This window comes from Falco peregrinus, chromosome 3 (assembly GCF_023634155.1).
Source record: "Falco peregrinus isolate bFalPer1 chromosome 3, bFalPer1.pri, whole genome shotgun sequence".
NCBI classification, from domain to species: domain Eukaryota; kingdom Metazoa; phylum Chordata; class Aves; order Falconiformes; family Falconidae; genus Falco; species Falco peregrinus.
Genome location: NC_073723.1, coordinates 116,164,615 through 116,183,903, shown reverse-complemented (window position 1 = coordinate 116,183,903; position 19,289 = coordinate 116,164,615). Strand labels below are relative to the sequence as shown.

At 61.4% G+C, this 19,289-nt stretch overlaps 1 protein-coding gene across 1 annotated transcript; it reads left to right on the top strand.

The window, feature by feature from the left end:
* Positions 1 to 1,719: 1,719 nt before the first annotated feature.
* On the top strand, positions 1,720 to 14,322 carry LIN28A (lin-28 homolog A). The gene is made up of 4 exons (XM_055800290.1): positions 1,720 to 1,857; positions 2,646 to 2,824; positions 12,750 to 12,934; positions 14,051 to 14,322. Exons 1-4 carry the CDS (start codon positions 1,827 to 1,829, stop codon positions 14,262 to 14,264), a joined length of 609 nt encoding a protein of 202 aa, XP_055656265.1. The 5' UTR covers positions 1,720 to 1,826; the 3' UTR covers positions 14,265 to 14,322.
* The last annotated feature ends 4,967 nt before the right edge of the window (positions 14,323 to 19,289 follow it).

The following is a 19,289-nucleotide window of genomic DNA, read 5'->3' as shown; positions in this document are numbered from 1 at the left end:
GCAGGCAGGAGGAGGGGGAGGGAGAGAGGAGGAGGAGGGAGGTAGGGAGGGGGGAGGGAGAGCAGGAGGAGGAGGGGAGGGGAGGGCAGGAGGAGGGAGGGGAGAGGGAGGGGAGGGGCAGGAGGAGGGAGGGGAGAGGAGGGAGGAGGGCAGGAGGAGGGAGAGGGAGGGAGGGCAGGAGGAGGAGGGAGAGGGAGGGAGGGCAGGAGGAGGAGGAGAGGGAGGGAGGGCAGGAGGAGGGAGGGGAGAGGGAGGGAGGGCAGGAGGAGGAGAGGGAGGGAGGGCAGGAGGAGGAGGGAGAGGGAGGGCAGGAGGGCAGCGCGCAGGACCCTGGACAGGGCCGGTGCGGTTCAGCACACCATGGACAGCGCCGGCAGCCCCGGGGGCGCCGCAGCCCTCGCGCGGGGCTTCCCCACGCGGGATTTCCCCCGGCAGCGCCGGTCCGGTGCGGGGGGTCCCGGGTGACGCCGCCGGTCCCCAGCGGCCCAGCCGCCGTACCGGGGGCCCGCCCTCCCCCCCCAGCCCCGCACTGATACCACGCGGGGAGAGTCCTGCGTGGGGCGGCCGCGGGCAGCTTGTCCCCCCGGCAGCTCCCCGTGGGGCGGCCCGCGGGGGGCACTGCCCGGCTCACCCCCCAGTACGGGGGGCGGGGGGTGCCCCCCCCACACCCACAGCACCCGGGCGGGGCGGCGGGCGCGGCGCTGTGCCCCCACGGGGCCGGGGCGGCAGCGGGTCATTGTCCGCCGCCGGAAATGGAGCCCGTTGGTCACTCGCCCTTTGTCCCCGCCCGGGCCGGGGGGGCGGCGGGCCCCCGCCCCCAGCCCCGCCTCGGCACCGCTCCCCCCAGGGCCGCCGGGCTTGGGGGGGGCAACGCCACGGGCGGGGAGGGCATGGCCCCGGGGGTCGGACGGCCCCGGGGGGGTTCCATGGCTCCGGGGGTCGCACGGCTCCATGGGCTGCACGATCCCCTGGGGTCGCACGACCCTGTGGGGTTCCGTGGCCCCGTGGGCTGCACGACCCCGTGGGTTCCATATCGCCGGGGTCGCACGGCCCCGTGGGGTTCTATGTCCCCGGGGGTCGCACACCCCACTCGCGGGACACGGGATGGATCTGGGGGTGCAGGAAGATCCCCGTATTCCGGCAAACCGCCCCTCCAGTGCCTCAGCCCGGCCCGGGACCCCCGCCCCGCCGTGTCCCGGGCCGCGGGTCGCAGGTGGTTCCACTCGTGGGGGCGGCCACGGGGTGTGGGGGGGAGAAGCGGAGAATCGATGTGGAAACTCCCCCTAGCCCTCGGGGGTCCCACCTCCTCCCCCCCCCGGGGGTCACGTCTTCCCTTGACAGGTGGCCTCGCCCCTAAGTGTGTGTGGGGGTGTCAACCCACACCGCCCCCCCCCCCCTCCCCCCCCCCGCTTCAAATCCCTCCCGGAATGTGTCGCTATTACAGGGGGGGGGGGTAATTAGGATCACGTGGGGGCGGGATGGCGGAGCGGGGCCCAGCGCCCCCCGGCCCCGCGGGTAGGTCCTGGGGGGGGGGGGCGGGGGGCGGTGGGGGCTGCTATTGTCTGCGAGAATTTGGGAGCCTTTGAAAAACCCCTCCCGCTCCCTCCCACCCCTATTGTTGGAGTGAAGATGGAGTCAAACCTCTCCCGGCTCCCTCCCGGCGGGGTCTAAGCTGGGGTTTTTTTTGTTGGGATTTTTTTTTCCCTCTTTTTTTTTTTTTTTTTTTTTTTTTTTTTGGGCTGGGCTGATACCCTCAAAGCTGGCCGAGGAGGAGGAGGGAGGAGGCGGTAACAGCCACAACTCGGAATTTGCAAGCGAGTGTCGGGATGGGGTCTGTTTCCAACCAGCAGTTTGCAGGTTAAGTTATATTATTGTCGCAGCCCGCCTCGGCTCCGAGATTATTAATAACGGCCGCAGAGCCCGGCTGGGGGGCGCAGGGACACCCCCCCAGCCCGACCCCGGCCCCCCCCCGCCCCCAGCCCCGCTGAGCCCCAGCAGCGCGGCCGGGCCCGGCGTGGCCTCGCTCCCCCGCTGCAGCTCTGGGGGGTTCAGGGGGGGATTTTATTTTTCCCCACCCCCCCTCAGCTCCAGGATGAGCCCAGAAGTTTGGGGCCGGTGGCGGCTGCTGGGGTCGTTTGGGGGCGGGGGGGGTCCCCGTGCGGCGGGGGGATGCTGACGGCAGGGGAGAGACTTTCCGCAGCGTGGCTTGCTGGGGGCAGGGAGATTTCGGGTGGGTATTTTGGGGGCGTTTTTTCTTTTTTTGTGTGTTTTTTGTCGTTCTTTTTCAATTTTTTTACTTTTTTGTTTGGCTTTGGGGTTTGGGATTTATTTTTTTTTAAGCGTTTTTGAGGGGAGAACGGATTTAGGGCCCCCACCCCACGCACCGCCCGAGTCGCGCCGGCAGAAGCTGCCTTCGTGTCCCCCCATGCCTGGGGTGCCCCCACGCACACGTGGAAGCAGAGCTGACCGCTCTCCTGGCGTGGGTCGTTTTTTTTTTCGGGGGGTGGGCTGCCTTTTCCAGGCTGAGCAACCCGAGCAGGATTCGGGGCTCCTGCTGCGGGCTGGGTGCGGGGCGGCTGGGCCGCGGGGGGGGACCCGCGGCTCCCCTAGCCCCGTGGCTCAGCGGCTCGGTGGGTCTCTCCCAGGTGCGAAGCCGGGCGAGGAGCCGGCCGGAGACTCGCCCAAGGCGGAGAACGAGCCCCAGCCGCTGCACGGCTCCGGCATCTGTAAGTGGTTCAATGTCCGCATGGGCTTCGGCTTCCTCTCCATGACCGCCAAGGGCGGCGCGACCCTCGACTCGCCCGTCGATGTCTTCGTGCACCAGGTACGGGGCCGCGTCCCGCGTGGGGTCCGTGGAAGGGAAGGGAGTGCAGCCCCTGGCACCCCCTGCCAGGGATGGGGACCCCCCACGCTGCCTCCACGCGGGGCCGTGCCTGTCCCCGGCCCCGTCCCAGCCCGCACCCCCGGCGGAGCCGCTGTCCCCCGGGCTCAGTTCCCCCGGGGCGAGGCGGTGGCGAAGGGCAGGTACAAGCCGCTGGCCCTGGGGCTCCTCTCCGGGGACCCCCATAAGCTGACCCCCCGAATATTTTAATTTTCCCCTGGTGGTTCCCTGGGGAGCCCCTCGGGGCCGGATCCAGGGGAGCAGGTGCCCGCGGGGCCGAGCGGGGATGTGCCGGGGCAGGGATGCTGCTCACCCTGTGGAGGGACCTGGGGAAGAGCTGGTTTTCCCCCCGGAAGAGGCTGCGGGAGCCCTGAGCCAGGCAGGGATGCAGGACTGGGCTTTCCCCAGCTGCGGCTTATCTTTGGGCGGGGGGGGGCGGGGGGAGGGGGGGGCGCGGGGGTAATTTCTGCCCGGACCCCTTGTTTTGGCTGCAGCTGGCACAAAGGCGTGCGGGGTCACATATGTGTCCCTATGGATCCTGCACGCTAGTGACAGTCTCGTGCCCGGATTTGATCCGCACGCGCCTTGCTGAGTGGGGAAGCCCCACACGTGTCGGTGGTCCTGTGCCGAGGGAAGCCTTGGATTCAGGGCTGCAGCTGCGTAACACACACCCACACCCCGGCTCGTGGGGGAGGATCTGCCAGGGGAACTCTTCTAGACGGTGGGGGAATGGTTTTGAAGATGGTGCCCAAATCGGGGGCCAGCGCTGGGAGATGTGGGGGCTGGCTTGCATGGAATGGGGTCTGTGTGGTGAGCATGGCCCGTGTCCCCTCGCCCTGGGAAAGGAGCTGCTGGGGAGCAGAGGGAGCACGAGTGAAGGGGGACGGGCATCTCCGGAGCACATAGTAGTGGTTTTGTGGGTACGGTTATGAGCCGCCCGCACAGGATTCAGCCTGGTGCAGTGTGATGGTGCTGGCTCTGGGGAGCCCCCAGACCAGCCAGCTTCAGTGGCTGCTGCTCTCCATGGACCCAAATCCCCCCAGGGTGGGGTCCATCCCACAGTCTGTGGACAGGCTGGGGGTACAGGACTGAGCCCCTGGGCTGTGCAGGGCTCCTGGGACCGGGGGCTCCCTGGGGTCTCTCACCCCCTGCCCACGAGCCGGTGGGTGCTCCAGGCTGGGCTATGGCGATCTGGCAAGTGAGGGATGACCAGGAGAGAAGCAAATCCCTTCTCCCTTGGCCGTGGCATGGTGAAAATGCCTTGGTAGGAGCTACCGTCCCGGGCTCGAAATCGGCTGGGTTTGTAAGTGAGGGCTCCAAATGGGCCAGGGAAAAGCGAGATCCTGATGCTCTCGGGAGAGCAAATGGGTCTTTGCATTTCAATGTAACACAGCGGGACCCGTGGGGGAAGCCTCCCGCCTTCCCTCCCTTCTCCTGGGGGTTTATTGCCCCTAGACAGTCTGGTTTCCTGATTGCTCTTGCTCACATTCCTGCAGGAAAAGAGAATTAGCTGGGGTGTCTTGGACAGTAGCATCCCACCTCCCAGGGAGATGTGGTCTTCCTTGTGTCCCCCGTTTTCCCGGGACTGGGGAAGACATGGGGTCCCGTGTGCAGGATTTGCCGCATTTGGGAAATGCGGGGAACGCTGGGTGAAAGCGGGTTATTTTGGGTAGCAGAGGGGCAGAGCATGCGTGTGGGTCCCCTGCCGAGCGAAGGGCAGGGGGCTCCTGGTGAGGGGCTTTGCACTGCCAGAAACAGGGCTGCTTTGGGCTGATGTCGAGTCTTTCTCCTCCAGATTGGGCTTTGCCTCCTGCCCAGCTCGTTGGTGGCACAAAGTCCCGCTCGCCTGCAGCAGAACAGCTGGGGCTAATGCCGGTGGCTTTCCCACCACAGAGCATCTCAGCCCCGGCCCCTCCTCAGAGAGGGACCAAACTCCCGCTCCCACCCTGGCCTTGCTGCTTTTGGGTGGCTCATGGGGGAAACGGGCCCTTCTGCCGATGCTCTCCGCATCCCAGCATCTGGGTGCTTCCCGAGAGCCAGTGCTGGCTCCACTGCCTGTGGAAGGAGTCAGTCCTGGGAGGGCAAAAGCCAGCACCCACCCTGGGGGGGCACAACACACAGGGCTCAGGGCGCTGGGCTCAGCACCCACCGCCCGTGCTACACAGGGTGCCCCAAACCTGCCACTGGGGTTTAACACCCCAGAGTCCCCCATAACCCGCTCCTTCCCCTCTTCATTTACATATGTGAATGATGACCCACAGGAAGTAATTGTGGGAGAAAGAAGGGAATTGGCCTCTTTAGATCTATTAAATCACTTTATTACAGGAACCAGGTCTGAATGGCCTTTCTCTGCAGGGAGCGCGTCTCCATCTCCCTCTCCCTTTATCTGATCACAAAGAGATTAAAATCTCGGCAGGACAGGAGACTAACAGGGCTCCTTGGGGCTGCCTTTCCCTGGCATTGTGAGCTAAAAATGAGGCATTTGGGTTCAAATGCCTCCCCTGGACACTGGAGATGGATTCATTTGAGGGCTGTGAGGAGACAGGGGGGATGAAGCACAGGGGAGTGGAGCAGGTTGTCCCGGGGAAGGTGAAGGAGTGGGTGTTTCAAGGTGGCAGAAATCAGGCTGGAGAAGACCCCAAAGCTGTGGTGGTCCCCTGGGCATGTGGCTCCTGCACTCACACTGGGGCTCTGAACATTACTTCCAGGAGTGCGGGGCTGCTGGGCAAGGCAACCTGGAGAAGAAGGGAACCTGAAAAAAGGGAAAGGAGAAAATCCGGTCACGCCGTGGCCCCAAGGCTGAGTGCCGCTGGCCAGAGCGGGAGGAGTGAGCGCAGTCTGGCAGGGCTGGGGCTTGCAGCCCATCCCCAAGCCTGGCCCCGCTAGCCCTGGCTTGGAGCAGAGCAGAAGGGGCTGCCTGATCCTGGGAACACTGCTCCGCACAGCTCAGCTCTGTGTCTCCAAGCCTTTCTCCAAGCCAACACATCTAAATTCTTGACAAGGGCAATGTTAGTTGTTTTTTTGGGGGGATTTGGTTTTTTTTCTTCCTTCCCATGATTTTGGCAAGACCTGCTGGGCATGGTTGGGACCCCACAGCTGCTGCGGCTGCAGGGCATTGCATTGTTGGCATCTCGGTGGCATCATCCTGCGTGTCCTCGCGGGGACATAAGGCTGTGCCCATGGTTGGAGCCACTGGGGCTGGGATGTGGAACCCCTGCCTGAGTGCCCAGGGCAGCGCCGGACCAGCCAGGCATGGGCCACCACAGGGACACTTTGGTCCCAGCGTGGTCCCCTGGGCGCTGCCACCCCCAGGAGCCTTGTGGGAGTCAGGGGTGATGGGCGGGCTCCGTCCTATCCGCGCTCAGCTGGGCAGGGGATGGGGTGGAGGGGGATGGTGGCTCTGCTGCTGTTCAGCCACAGGTTTCAGCTGAGCCGACCTGGGCTGTCACCCACCTGTGCTCCTGCCATCCCCCTGTGCGCGGGAGGGGAGAGAGTGAGCATGATGTGAAGTCTTAAAAAAAAAAAAAAAAAAAAAAAAGCGCACGTGTTTGGAGGCAGCTCCATCCCTAACCGCGCAGGAGAGCAAAGGCAGGGGCACAAGGGAGGATTCCTCCATCGGGGAGCAGGGTTCAGCCTTCCCACTGGGTCCCCTGCCACCTTTCCCCTGGGCCGGGGTGCAGGGCAGGATCTGGCAGGGGGGATCTGCTTTGTGCAGCGCTGGGGTGGTGGCAAGGGGAAGGGGAACCCGCTCAGAGCAGCGGTTTGTTAGACTGTGTTGGACCCGTGATGCTCATAGAGGCACAGCACACATTTAATATCTCACTTTTTCTGCTTTCTCGTGTGTATCGCTCCTGCATTTGCCCCCCGCGACCAGGGTCACCCCACAGTGCTGGGTGGGCACCCCGGGGCACCGGTGTGGGTAGCTGCTGGGTGTGGGAGCACCAGGGTTACACGTGTCCCTGGAGAAGAGATTCCCTGGGGTAGAAATGCATGTCGGCTTCCCTGCTTTTGCAGGGAGAGGGGTTGGAGCAATTTATTTAAAATAACTGCTGGAATCAAATTGTGTCGCACCGCTGGTGCGCCGTGTCCTGGTGGCAAATAGTGAAAGAGAGCAGCTTTATTCCACCCCTGAAACTCCCTTAAGACGCACACAAAACAAGCCTCCTGTCTCTGTCTAAAGATTAACTGATGGCTGCAGGCACATCCCTTCCCCCAGCTCCCCCTCAGCCCCAGGGCGAGGGGCAGGGAGAGAAAACACCCTTAAATGGTCTCCCAGATAAAATGGCCCAAATGAATGGGATTGCTCCTGTTAAAGAGGGCTGGGATGGAGCCACTGGCTTGGGAGCCCCTGTCCCTGCCACCCTCAGCTCCAGCGTTTCCTTTTCCCTATTTTCTTGCTTCTAAGAATAAGCGGGATGAAGCCGCAGTCACCAACTGAAGGTGTGCTGCTGCTCCTGGCCGTGCCCCTGCTTTAATTCTGGGAGTATGAAATTAATATGCAGCCGCTGATCCCAATTAGCTGCCCCCTGGGAAGCGCAGAAGGGTTCGGCACCCTCAGGGTGGGGGGAAAAAAACAACTGAAGGAGCTGAAAGCGTGGATTTAGGGCCGGGAGCTGATGGATTAAACTCTGTGGTGGATGATTGTTTTTACCAAAATTAGTATCTAGTGCTTAATTTTGCTGGTTTATGGTGGAAAATCAAGAGCAACTGTAGTTACTTTGGCAGGAACGTGGCTTTATTTTGGTTTTGCTTGAATTGGGGGGTGGTGGCGGGGAAATCCTTAGGGGTGTTGCTCCAGATGACAGTAGGGAGCCCCTGGAGAGCCCTGGTCATGTTTTGTTAAATCCCCTGTGCTGTCCCCGATGGGGTCCTGCAGGCATCGCCCTCTGTATCTCCACACCAAGCCCTCGCAGCATCTGCCAGGGGCTTGCAGGGGGTGAATCCCGCAGGAAGGGACCACGGAGCGATTCATGCTCCCAGCCACGTGTGAGCCCAACACCAGCAGCACCGCAGTCCCCGGCACCTGAACCGCCACCATCGGGAAAAGATTTGGTGTGGTTTGGGGAGAGGGAAGGGCTTTGCTTGGGGATGGATCGAGATGTGAGATGTGGAGGCAAAGGGACATTTCCCAGCCGGCGGTGGGAGCCACGGGCACTCGGGTCACTGCTCTGTGGTGGCAGAGCCCGATCCTGCTGGAATCTCCTTTGGGAGCTGGTTGCCGTCACGCAGTGCCCGGATGAGGGGAGATCTGCTTTGCCAGAACGGGGCTCGGAGTGGGGCTGAGGCTGCTGTGTCCCAGCAGGATTGCGATGGCATCACCCAGTGGCAATCGGAGCCGTGCCTCAAAAAACTGAGTGAGCGCTAATGGCTGCACATCACCTTATTCCCGGTGCAGGGGCTGAGCAAGGGGCTGCTCTGCGCTGGCGGTTCTGAGCCTGAGCCCCATGGGGCTGGGAGCGGCTGAGGCCTGGGGCTGCTTCCCCAGGGATGTGCTGCTCCCCTGGGATGGGTCTTCAGGGGTCGTGGTGGGGTGAAGGTGGCCAGGAGGTGTGGGGCTCTGCGGGGCGCCCAGCACCCCAGCCAGGCTGAAGCATCAAAGCCGGCAGCACAGGGCTGTCTTGGGCAAAACAGGGATTTGGGGGTACGGGGATGCTGTGGCTCTGGGGGACAGAGGGGTGTGGAGGCCAGCGGGGCAGCACAGTGGCCAGGGTGCCCTGGGCACATCTGTGGGTGCTGGTGGAGCAGAGGGCACCCCAGACAGGGTACCCCCAGCCTGCGGGTGAAGTTGGGGCACTGTGATGGGGGCACAGACCCCCTGGGGGCTCATCCATCCCAGTGCCCACCACTGGGACCTGCTGGGGGGTCTGTCTTTCCTGGCCCCTGTGGGCCACTTCCCCCTCGCAGAGTGAGGGAAACTGAGGCACGGGCACTGGCTGCAGTGGGGTCAGGCTGCCCAAAATGCGCCGGGCATGGCCTGGCCGTACTGCTGGCACAGCTCAGCGCTGCCACACGCATTCCCACAGCCACCCTGAGCCCAGCATCCCGGCCTGGCTTCTTTTCCATGGGATTTCGTATCGCTCCCGCGCTGGTGAGGTGCAGCGGCCGCTCCGCCCCAGGCCCCTCTGGACACAAAGATGGTTTGATTGAGTGGCCGGGGCTGGCTGGGAATAAATGTCCCCTTGTGTCGCACTGGGGAGGCCGCGGGGACAATGGTGACCCCGGGGCCGGCCAAGCCCCTCTAGAGCCCAGTGGGGTGGGGGCAAACCAGAGCCCAGTGGTTTGGGGAGCAGCGGCTGGATTTGGGGTGCCCTATGGTGTCACCCTTCTGGGAGGGGATGCAGGTCTAACGCTGGGGTGTGTGGTGAGGGAGTTACTGGGTGGGAGGAAGAGGAGGGGTGAAGGCACCCACTTGCAGGTGGGGAAAGGGGAAGGGGTGAGAGTGGGGGACACCCAGCGCCGTGGGGGCAGTGGGCAGCGGCTTGGCCACTCACATGCTGTGTCTTTGTCCACCATAAATAACCACAGAGCTGCTGGGGTGCGTGGAAAGGAGGAAGGGGGGTGCCCAGGGGGCCACAGAGAGCTGGGTGAAGCGGTGCCAACCTTGCTTCTGTTCCTTGTCCTGCTGGTTAACTCTGGACCCTAATGATGACAAGCAAAATCCTTGCGCTAGGTTATGCTTTTAAACGCTTTTATTATGAGGATGGCGATGCTTTGTGATCCCAAGCCTGGAGAGAGACCAGGGTCACCCTACACCCTCCCCCCCACCTCAACCATGCCCCCAAGACTGACCCCTCAGCTCCGCCGTGGGACCCAGACCCCAAACCCCAGCACCCGATGGGCGAGACCCGAGTCCCCCGCCGCGGGCGAGCCGGGCGCAGGGCTGGCGTGCAGAGGGGCTGCAGGGGGGTCAGCGGGGCCGCGGCCATGCCGGCCACCCTTCCTCCCCCCGCCGTGGCCTGGAACTCCTGGAATTTGGGCAGCGGGAGCGCGGCTGCCGCCGGCCCTTTGTTCTTGCTGGCCGGTGGCTCCCGGCCCTGGCCCTCCCCTGCGCTCCCCCCAGCCCCAGCATCCCCGGCTCGCTCCAATCCCCCCCTTCCTCTCTTTATTTTTTTGGGGGGTGTGTGTGTGTGGAGGCCTGGGAAGGCTCCGGCTTTGTGTGTGGTGTGGGACAGGGGCTCTGGGCCCCTTCCTTTCAGATGCAGGAGGTATGCAGCTAATTCAATGGGCTGCAGTTTGATTACCTATCTGATAACAGAGGAATGCCAGCAATGTGTGTGTTTTGGGAAGGGGGCAGGGGGGATGCGCAGGGACCACCAGCCACTCTGCAGCACACATCAAAAGGCTGCGGTGGGGGGGGGGGGGGGGGGGCAGAGCTGGGGTGCCCTGGCCGCTGCCCCCCCCCTCCTTCCCCGGGGAGAGGGCGTTTCCTTTGGCCTTTTGGTGGAGGGGGCCGGGGGGCCAGGGAGGCTGTTGTCATCCTCACCCGCTCCTGGAAAATAAATCGCTTCCCCATCATGTTGCAGCAGCTTCTGCCCCAGCCCTCCTCTTCCTCGAAATGGGGGTAAAGCATGGCTCACGGGGGGGAAGAGCTGGAGCGCCCACGCTGGGAGTTTGGCTGCCCACGGGTGATGGTGCCCAAGGTGTGGGCTGAGCTGGGGGGGTCCCAGTCTGCGTGCCGGGGTCCCCCCTGCCACGGCTTGGCTTTGTCCCAGAGCTTGGGGCTGAACGCCTGGGAGTTTTCATCTCCACAGTGTAAACACAGCTGGGCCAGCCAGGGCTGTAAACACCCCTGGGAAGGGTCTGCGGGGGGCGGCTGGCCCTCGTCCTCCAGCCTCCGGAGCTGCCTCGTGTCCCATGGAGTGTTGCTCACCACGGAGTGATGCTCAGTTCCTCCTCGCCCCCAAAATGCCACAGCTGCTGCTGGAGGGGGACAAATCTGCCATTCATGGCAGCTCCCGTCACCCAAACTGCTGCACATGGAGGGGCTTGAGGGGGCCGGTGTGCTGGCACACTGGGGACAGGGCAGGGTTGGTGGCCAACACCAAGGTGCTGAGGCTGAGCCAAGCACCTCCTGTGTCATGCCGGTAGTTGCTTCGAACACAGAGCTCCGGCCTGGGCCATGCTCAGCATCCTCTGGTGATGCTCAGTACTGAGGGAAAGCCAGGCTGAGGATGGCAGAGTGTTTGCCTGCGGTAGGTGGTGATGGCACTGCCCAGATCAGCCCTGCACGGGCAGAGGTTGCTGTGAGACCCTGTCACATCCTTGTTGTCATTGAGGACCTCATAGCTCACAGTTTAGCTCTCCTTTTTGGGAGCAGGAGCAGGTCAGAGAGCAAAGGTTTCTGACGATCCCATCTGGCCCACTCTAGACCCCATTCCAGCAGGCAAGTGGACTAGGTATGTGTCGGTGACTTGGCCCAGCCTGTGGGGTCTGTCCCACCCAGAGCTGGGCCCCCAGGCACAGAAGGGGACAGAAAAGCCATAGAAAAAGGGACCTTGAGGGTTGTTCCTCAAGCTCAGCTGTGTTCTCACTTCCTCACATGCCCACAGACACATGCATGTCCTGTAAGACCCCACTGAAAAAAAAATCACTCCTAAACCCCAACAACTCCGTTTTCCTCCCTCTCTGCTTTTATGTGGGGTGTTTCTGTGTGGGTCCTGGTGAGATTTGGGATGGAAGCAGGGAACCGACCATGCCTGCCCATCCCCGGGCAGCGTGCGCATGGAGGCTCGGTGCGGGAAGAATGAGCGGCCGCAGCCCACGTGATGGGAACTCACCAGACCATGAATGGGGGAGATGCTCCATTCATAAGTGCAGGGTCCTGCTGTAGCCTCGCAGGCGTTGGCGCTAGCTCTGCTGGGAATCCCAAGCCCACTGGAGCTGCTCCTCCCTCTGCCAGCAAAACCTCTTAATTCTTTGCTCATGCTTGTTTGGGTTCTGCTAAAAAAATTGAGCCAAAGCCCTCCTCGACTCACCGCCCGGGATGCGGTGGTCCTCCGGCAGAGCAGGCAGCGATGCTCGCGGCAGTGCTTGCTGGCCCCGGGGGGGCAAGACAGCGGCTGTGACGCACAGCTCGGCCCCTCTGCTAACGTGGGCAGAGCTCCTGAGCGGGTTTTTCTATCATCTCACAATCTCCTTCCCCAGCCTGGGTCCTTCTGAACTCCCAAGCTTAGCTGCACAGTGATGACCGATGTGGCGATCCCGGGAGGTGCTCCCAGCAGTGATGATCCAGGGCCGAATGGCTGCTTAATTATTTGTTGGAAGCAATAAAAGGGCTTGAACTGAGATGAGCTGCAGTGAGGGGGCTAGGTGAGACCCCAGGCTGAAGGTGCCAGCTTCCAGCCTGGCTTTGCTGCAGGTCCTACCACGAGCAGAGTTACACGTGCCTGTGTAAAACCTCAAGATCCTTTTGTCCTTTTTAAAATGATGGTTTGGATCTCTCTGCAAGCACCCCCAGCCAGGGGTGTTGGGAGGGGCAGGGGCAGCTCTCGCTCCCCAGTGCAGGGCTAGGTGGGAGAAGGGGGGTGCTTTGTGGTGCTCAGCACCAGTGTTTTGCAGCAAACTGCTGAAATTTGGGTCAGAGCTGGCTGTGCTGGCCCTCACCTGCCAAACCAGTGCACCCTGCTTCCCTGGGTGCCTTGGCTCTCTGAAGGCTCCATGTTACCAAACAGGGCTCCAGAGATTTTAGGGAGATGTCGGTGCCCGGTTGAGCTTGGTCCCCGATGTCTGTCCCCTCACAAGGGACAGGCACAGGGGGACACTGGCAGCTCTCGTGCCACGGGAGGGGTTTGCTGGGCTGGGGTTTGTCATGTGCCCCACGGCCACCCCAGCTCTGTGCTGACCCCCATCCTTCCCCTGTGCCCCCCAGAGCAAGCTCCACATGGAGGGGTTCCGCAGCCTGAAGGAGGGCGAAGCTGTTGAGTTCACCTTCAAGAAGTCATCCAAAGGTTTGGAGTCCATCCGGGTGACCGGCCCAGGGGGTGTCTTCTGCATCGGCAGTGAGAGGAGACCCAAGGGCAAGAGCCTCCAGAAACGCAGATCGAAAGGAGACCGGTAAGGGGCAGCGGGGGCCTGATCTGGGGCAGGGTCTGAGCCCCATGGGCACCAGGAGTGGTGCTGCCTGGCACCCTGCCTGCGCATGGGGATGGGCTCGGGCCCAGGGGGGTGGGCAGTGACCTCTCCTTGGGGAAAGCGGCTTCCTTCAGCGGTTAATGAGTGGCAGATGCAGCTTGGTGGGGAAAGGGCAGCAAAGCAGCAGTGAAAGGGCAGAGGTCAGGGATGCGCTGGGCAGCCGCTCTCCTGATCCGGGGGAGCCGCGCTGGGCAGGGGTAATTTTCTTGAAGAGAAACCCTTCCTTGTGAGAAGGAAATGGCCGGACGTCCTGGCAGTGTCTCCCACGGTGCGGCTGGGAGCCCTGGGGCAAGTTTCTAGCCAGCCCTTCGTCCCCCCTCTCCTCTCCCATCCTCTCCATCCCGGCTGCCCAGGGATGCTTCATCCCAGCTTTCCCAGCAGATGCTGCCCACCCCACTTGGCTGTTCTCACTAGTGGGTTTTAAAATAAGTTGGAAAGGAATTGGGAAGGAAAAGGGAAGGGAAAAGGGTTGTGGCTATCCTAGACAGATGCAGGATTTAAAATGGACACGTGGCAGCTCCCTCTGCCCACACCGCTCTGGTGTTGAGGTGGCACCTGGGGGATGAGTGCTGCAGTGGTACAGCCGTGAGAAAAGCCACCTCTGGGGCTGTCCCCACACCGATGGCCACGGTCTCTGCAGCGGTTCTCCTGGCTGGGGCTGCCAGTTGTCCCATTGCCTGTTCCTGCTCTGCTGCAGGCTTTGGGGACCGCGTGCAGGGTCTGCCAGACCTATGATGGTGGAAGCCCCCTGACGTCCCCAAGTGCTTGGGTTGGGTGTGGGGGTTTGCTGCCATCTCCTGGGTACCAGCAGCACCACTGAGCCGGGTCCAAACTGGCCGTGCTGGAGCTGGGGCTTTGCAGGGACCAAACCCAGGGCCACCATCCACCCCCGCAAAGAGCCGACCCCACGTCCCCACAGCGGCTGGGCCATTTTAAGCCAAGCTCTGGCTCTGAAGCCAGATGAATCCCAGGCATGGCCACGGCAGCATTCCACCTCATTTTATTTTTCCTCCTCAAATCTTTCCCCCCCCCCGACAGATGCTACAACTGTGGCGGGCTGGACCACCATGCCAAAGAGTGCAAGCTGCCCCCACAGCCCAAGAAATGCCACTTCTGCCAGAGCATCAGCCACATGGTTGCCAACTGCCCCGCCAAAGCACAGCAGTCCCCCAGCTCCCAGGGAAAACCTGCCTACTTCCGAGAGGAGGAGGACATGCACAGCTCGGCCCTCCTCCCCGAAACCCGGGAATGATGGTGGGTGGTGGGGAGGGGGGGCTTCCACCGGTATGAAAAGGCTTTTGGCAAGGCAATGGGCAGCCACGGGGGCTCAGAGGAGGGGGGGCAGGGTGAAGGGTTGGGGAGGGAGGATGGCAGTGCTAACAGCGGGGACCCGGTGTCCCTGCACAGACCTTTTCCCCCTGTTCCCAGCCTGGGAAAAGCCCTGCTTTAATCAGAACGGCTCATTCCAAAAATAGGGGAAGGCAGCACCCAACATACATACCTCTTCCCACTAAAAAACCCCAATCCTATATTTGATTAATTTTTATTCTTTTCCTAAATGAAGCCAGGCGGTAGTGTCTCAGGGAGGAGGAGCAGAGAAGCAACATCTCAGGGAGCAGCCCATGGCTCCTTGTTCTCCTGAGCTTCAAACAAGCTCCAGCTCAGCCTGGATGAGCTGCCAGGGGACCCATCCTGCGTCCGCCCCATCCCGTGCTGCCCCAAGGGAGGAGGCTGAGGGGGGGAGGCTGGCTGCAGAGTGCTGGGGAGATGCCCAGGGGCCGGCCCTGTGGGTCCCGCTGCTCCTCAACAGCTGCTCACTTGCAGGTCAGTGCAAGGATTTGCAGTTTTTCCGTGGTCACCCCATTGCTGAAAGCAGCAGAGCCTGGATTTGGGCTCAGGCTGGATGGAAATGGGGCGTCTCTTGGGGCTGGGCTAACACTTGCCACCTGCTCGTGGGCTTGAGCTGCGGCTCAGGGGAGACCAAGTCAAAACATTTTGTATTTTTTGTCCCCCTTAAGCCTTCCCAAGCGCCAGCCCAGGGAGTGCGTGCTGTTCTGTGCAGCCGGCTCTTCCCCTCTAAGGCTTCTCCCTGCCACCGGAATGCAGAGCCGGGCACCAGAAGGGTTTCATGGAGCAGAAATGCTCTTGGTCAAGCCTTGGGCACCAGACACAGGGCAGAGCTGGCTCCTGGGGATGTTGCTGGCAGCGTTTCCCTCGGGGGCCGTGTACGGGACCCACCTGGGGCTTGATCCCCCCGACCGCCCGGGTCTCCCATGGGCTCCGCATCAAACCCACGCGGGACAAAACTGCCCCTGCTCCTCCTGCCCATCCCACGCTCCAGAAACCCACGGCTCCTGGGCTGAGCCTTCCCAGGGGCAGAGGGAAAGGGCATCCCAGGTCATTAGCAGCTGCTGTCCTCCCTCCCCCCTGCGCCCCCCCCAAGTCTTGCCTTTATTTATTGGCCCCGGTGGACAGCCCTTCTCCCGGGGCAGCCCCCCGGTCCGTGCCAAAGCCAACGCCAAGTGAAACCTGCACTAGGATGTGCGTGAATGACGTATCTTTGGGTTTGTTTGTTGTCTTTGTTTTGGGTTTTTTGATTTTTTTTTTTTAATATAAATATTCTGGTTTTGTATTTTTGTATATTTTAATCTTTAAGAAAAGAAGAAAAAAAAGAGAGAGAGAAAGGACGTAATTCCTGCAACTTATTCTCAGGTATTCGAGCAATCTCAGGGATAAAATGCCTCTGTAGCTCAGTGCTGGACAGAGAGGAGGGTTTTTTCTAACAGCACAAAGACGTGATGAAGTTTGTATTGGAAGTGTAGATCTACCTCACTGGATGTTCGCTAGGTGGACTGGCGTGTTGTCAAGTTTTTCAGTTGTGTTTTTTGGTCTGTTTGGGATTTGTTTGCTTTTTAGCTGTGTTTTAATAGGGTCTCTTTCCCTTTCCCATGGACTGAGGAGAAATTTGGGTCTGTAGATCCGTGTGCGGGGATGAAGAAGCCAGGCAGTGCCACGGGGCAGGGAACAGCTGCTAGAGCCCGTGTTGGCTCCCCAACTCCAGATTTTCTCCCAGCCTGGTGGCTTTTGAGGACTGTCCTCCATTTCTCTCTCCTGTTCATGCTCACACATCCCCTCCTTGCTGTCCTGATGGAAACACTCCTGTCTTCCCCGTGCCAGAGCCCTCCCATTGCTGGCAGGTTGGGATGTCACCCAGGCTCCCAGCAGGCTGATGCCATGTGGCTGGGGGTCGGCAAGCCAGGGTGGGGGTCCCAGCCCGTTCAGCGAGATGTGGCAAGAGCAGACAGCGGCTGGGGAGGTTGTTGGGAGACTGAGGGTTATCCTCAGCCCCCTGCCCTAACTCACCCTCCAGCAAAGGGCTGGTGGCTGCCTGAGACCTCCAGGGATGAGGGACCTGGTGCCAAGGTGGACCCAAATCTGAGAGAGGTGCAGCTGCTCCATCTTTATTCCCCCTTCCTGGCTTCCTCCCCAAATACTGGCTCGTGGTGGCTGGGAGAAACTCTGGATCCCTGGTTTTGGGGCATTAACACTCCACTCGCAGCCCGGGGGCTGGCTGGAGCCTTCCCAGGGAGGGCATCTCGCCCTGCTGGCATGTCAGGACGTGGCTGTGCTTTCTGCTGTGTTTTAGGTAGCAATAGGTTTAGATGTAGAGCAGGGCTGGAACAGACGGGGAGCACTTACTGCATCCCTGCCGCCGGGGCTCACTGGGGGGGCTTGCTGAAGCTGCTGGAGCCCGGTGAGCCCCCCCAGGCTTTGCTCTGCCCTGCGGCACTAAGGCACTGGGCGGGATGGAGAGCAGCTCCCCGGCTGTGTGCCTGCCCTGCTCCGGTAGGTTTTATGGTGAGGTGGTGGTCTCTTCTTGGGAGGGTGGGGGGAAGGATTGAATTTTTTTTTATTATTTTTTTTTTTTTAATTTTTTTAAGTTCTTGACTAGCAGTGGGATCTATACAAAACTACTTCAGGAAAACAGCTTTTGTCTGAACGGGGTAAATGCAATAGAGCGCACTGGGCTGCGCGTCTAAGCCTGGGCCTCGGTCCCGCTGCTGCATTGCGGGGGGCTGTTGGCCTTCCCCTGGCACCTCGGTGGTGCCGGGGAAACTGCTGCCCCCCTGATTCTTGTATCTGTCTTGAAGAATCGTGTAGGACCTTTCCCCCCTCACCCCCAGTTTAATGGTTTGGTGATTTTTCTGCTAGATGTCTAGTGTGTGTAAATACCTCTGTAAATCTTTCCATTTTCTCTCAGTATTCTCCTTGATTATTGTTTACAAAAGTAAGAGGGGAAAAAAAAATGAAAAAAAAAAAAAATAGCCAAAGCATCTAATAGGTTATGGACCAGGGAGACAGGATCTTCTCTGTGTACTCTGCCTTGCAACTCTGCGTGGGGATATGAGCCCTGTAACCATCCCTGTCCTAGGCTAAAGCAACTTGCAAATGGCTTAGAGAATCACTCAGGTTTCCCCCGGAGCCAGCATGGTACCGGGATCCAAGAAAACAGGGATTTTTATCTGTAAAGGGAAGCCACGTTGAAGGTGGGATTGATTCGCATCTTCTCGTGTCATTTGCCATTGTGGTTCTTCCCGTATCTTGACAATAATTAACTGCTGCGTCCTCGCCCCCCCTGCCCATGCTCGGCTGGCAGGCGCTGGGCACTATGCATTACGGGACGGTGAATCGCGGGCGGGTGAGGCTGCACACTCAGGGTCCTGCTGTAACACGGGAGCGTTTGAATGTATGGGAAAAAGGTGTCCCTCGCGGGAGGGTGTCTCCCCTGGCGTGAAAGCCTTGAGTCACAAGATTGTCTATGAGGAGACGGAAGAATGTAATCCATGTTTACTGCTAGCAACCAAAGCTTGTGTGTCAAACTCTTGAATTTTTATGAAGTGGGTGGGAGGGAGGGAATAATCAGGGTGGCTGTGTGTGGCTCAGGGCTTACCTCGAGCCACACTTCCCAAAGAGATTTCCTGCTGGAGTCCCTGCAGCGAGACCCCCAGTTCCTCTTGCTGCAGGTTTTTCCCCCTCCGTTCATTTTTTCTAAAAAATTTGTTTTTGTACCAACTATGTAAAATGTGGTTTTTTTCTTTTCTGGAAAAAAAAAATAATAAAGACCATAGGCAATGGCTGCTGGTGATGTTCATTGTGAAGTTACTTTTTGTTGTCTCCCATGGGGGTGAGAAGCCCGCACCCAAGATGGGTGCTCTGAGTGGGCATGGGGTGTGTGTGCTGGGACTGGGGGTGCCCCACAGCTCCCTCAGCTTGCAGCCAGCCACGCTGCCAGCTTCCAGCCCCCCAGCTTCCAGCCCCCCCAGACCACCCTGCCTCGCTGCCCACCCGCAGCTGCCTCTCCCTGTACCCCAGCTATCCCCGCAGCCCCCCCAGCCGACACCACCCCACATCAGTTTGCAGTGACCCATAATCACCCCAGCTGTGCTAGGGCACCCCAACTCTGGCACAGCCCTGTCAACCCACAGCCCCAAAACTGTCTGGCCCCGCCATCAGCCTGCAGTCCCCCACAACCACCCAGCCCTGCCATGGGCCCACAGCCCCCCACAACCTGCCCTGCCATCAGCCTGCAGCCCCCCACAACCACCCAGCCCTGCCATGGGCCCACAGCCCCCCACAACCTGCCCTGCCATCAGCCTGCAGCCCCCCACAACCTGCCCCAGCCCTGCCATCAGCCCGCAGCCCCCCACAACCTGCCCTGCCATCAGCCTGCAGCCCCCCACAACCTGCCCCAGCCCTGCCATCAGCCCGCAGCCCCCCACAACCTGCCCTGCCATCAGCCCGCAGCCCCCCACAACCTGCCCCAGCCCTGCCATCAGCCCGCAGCCCCCCACAACCTGCCCTGCCATCAGCCCGCAGCCCCCCACAACCACCCAGCCCTGCCATGGGCCCACAGCCCCCCACAACCTGCCCTGCCATCAGCCTGCAGCCCCCCACAACCTGCCCTGCCATCAGCCCGCAGCCCCCCACAACCTGCCCTGCCATCAGCCTGCAGCCCCCCACAACCTGCCCTGCCATCAGCCTGCAGCCCCCCACAACCTGCCCCAGCCCTGCCATCAGCCCGCAGCCCCCCACAACCTGCCCTGCCATCAGCCCGCAGCCCCCCCAACCTTCTAGGCTACCCCATAACCAAGCTGACCCCCCCGTCAGACCCACAGCCCCGCTGTCCCCACCGCTGTCCCCATCGAGCCCCCTCCCCGAGCTGCCCCGGCCCCTCACGCACCGCCCCCCCCGCCCCGCCCCCCGCGCAGGCACACGG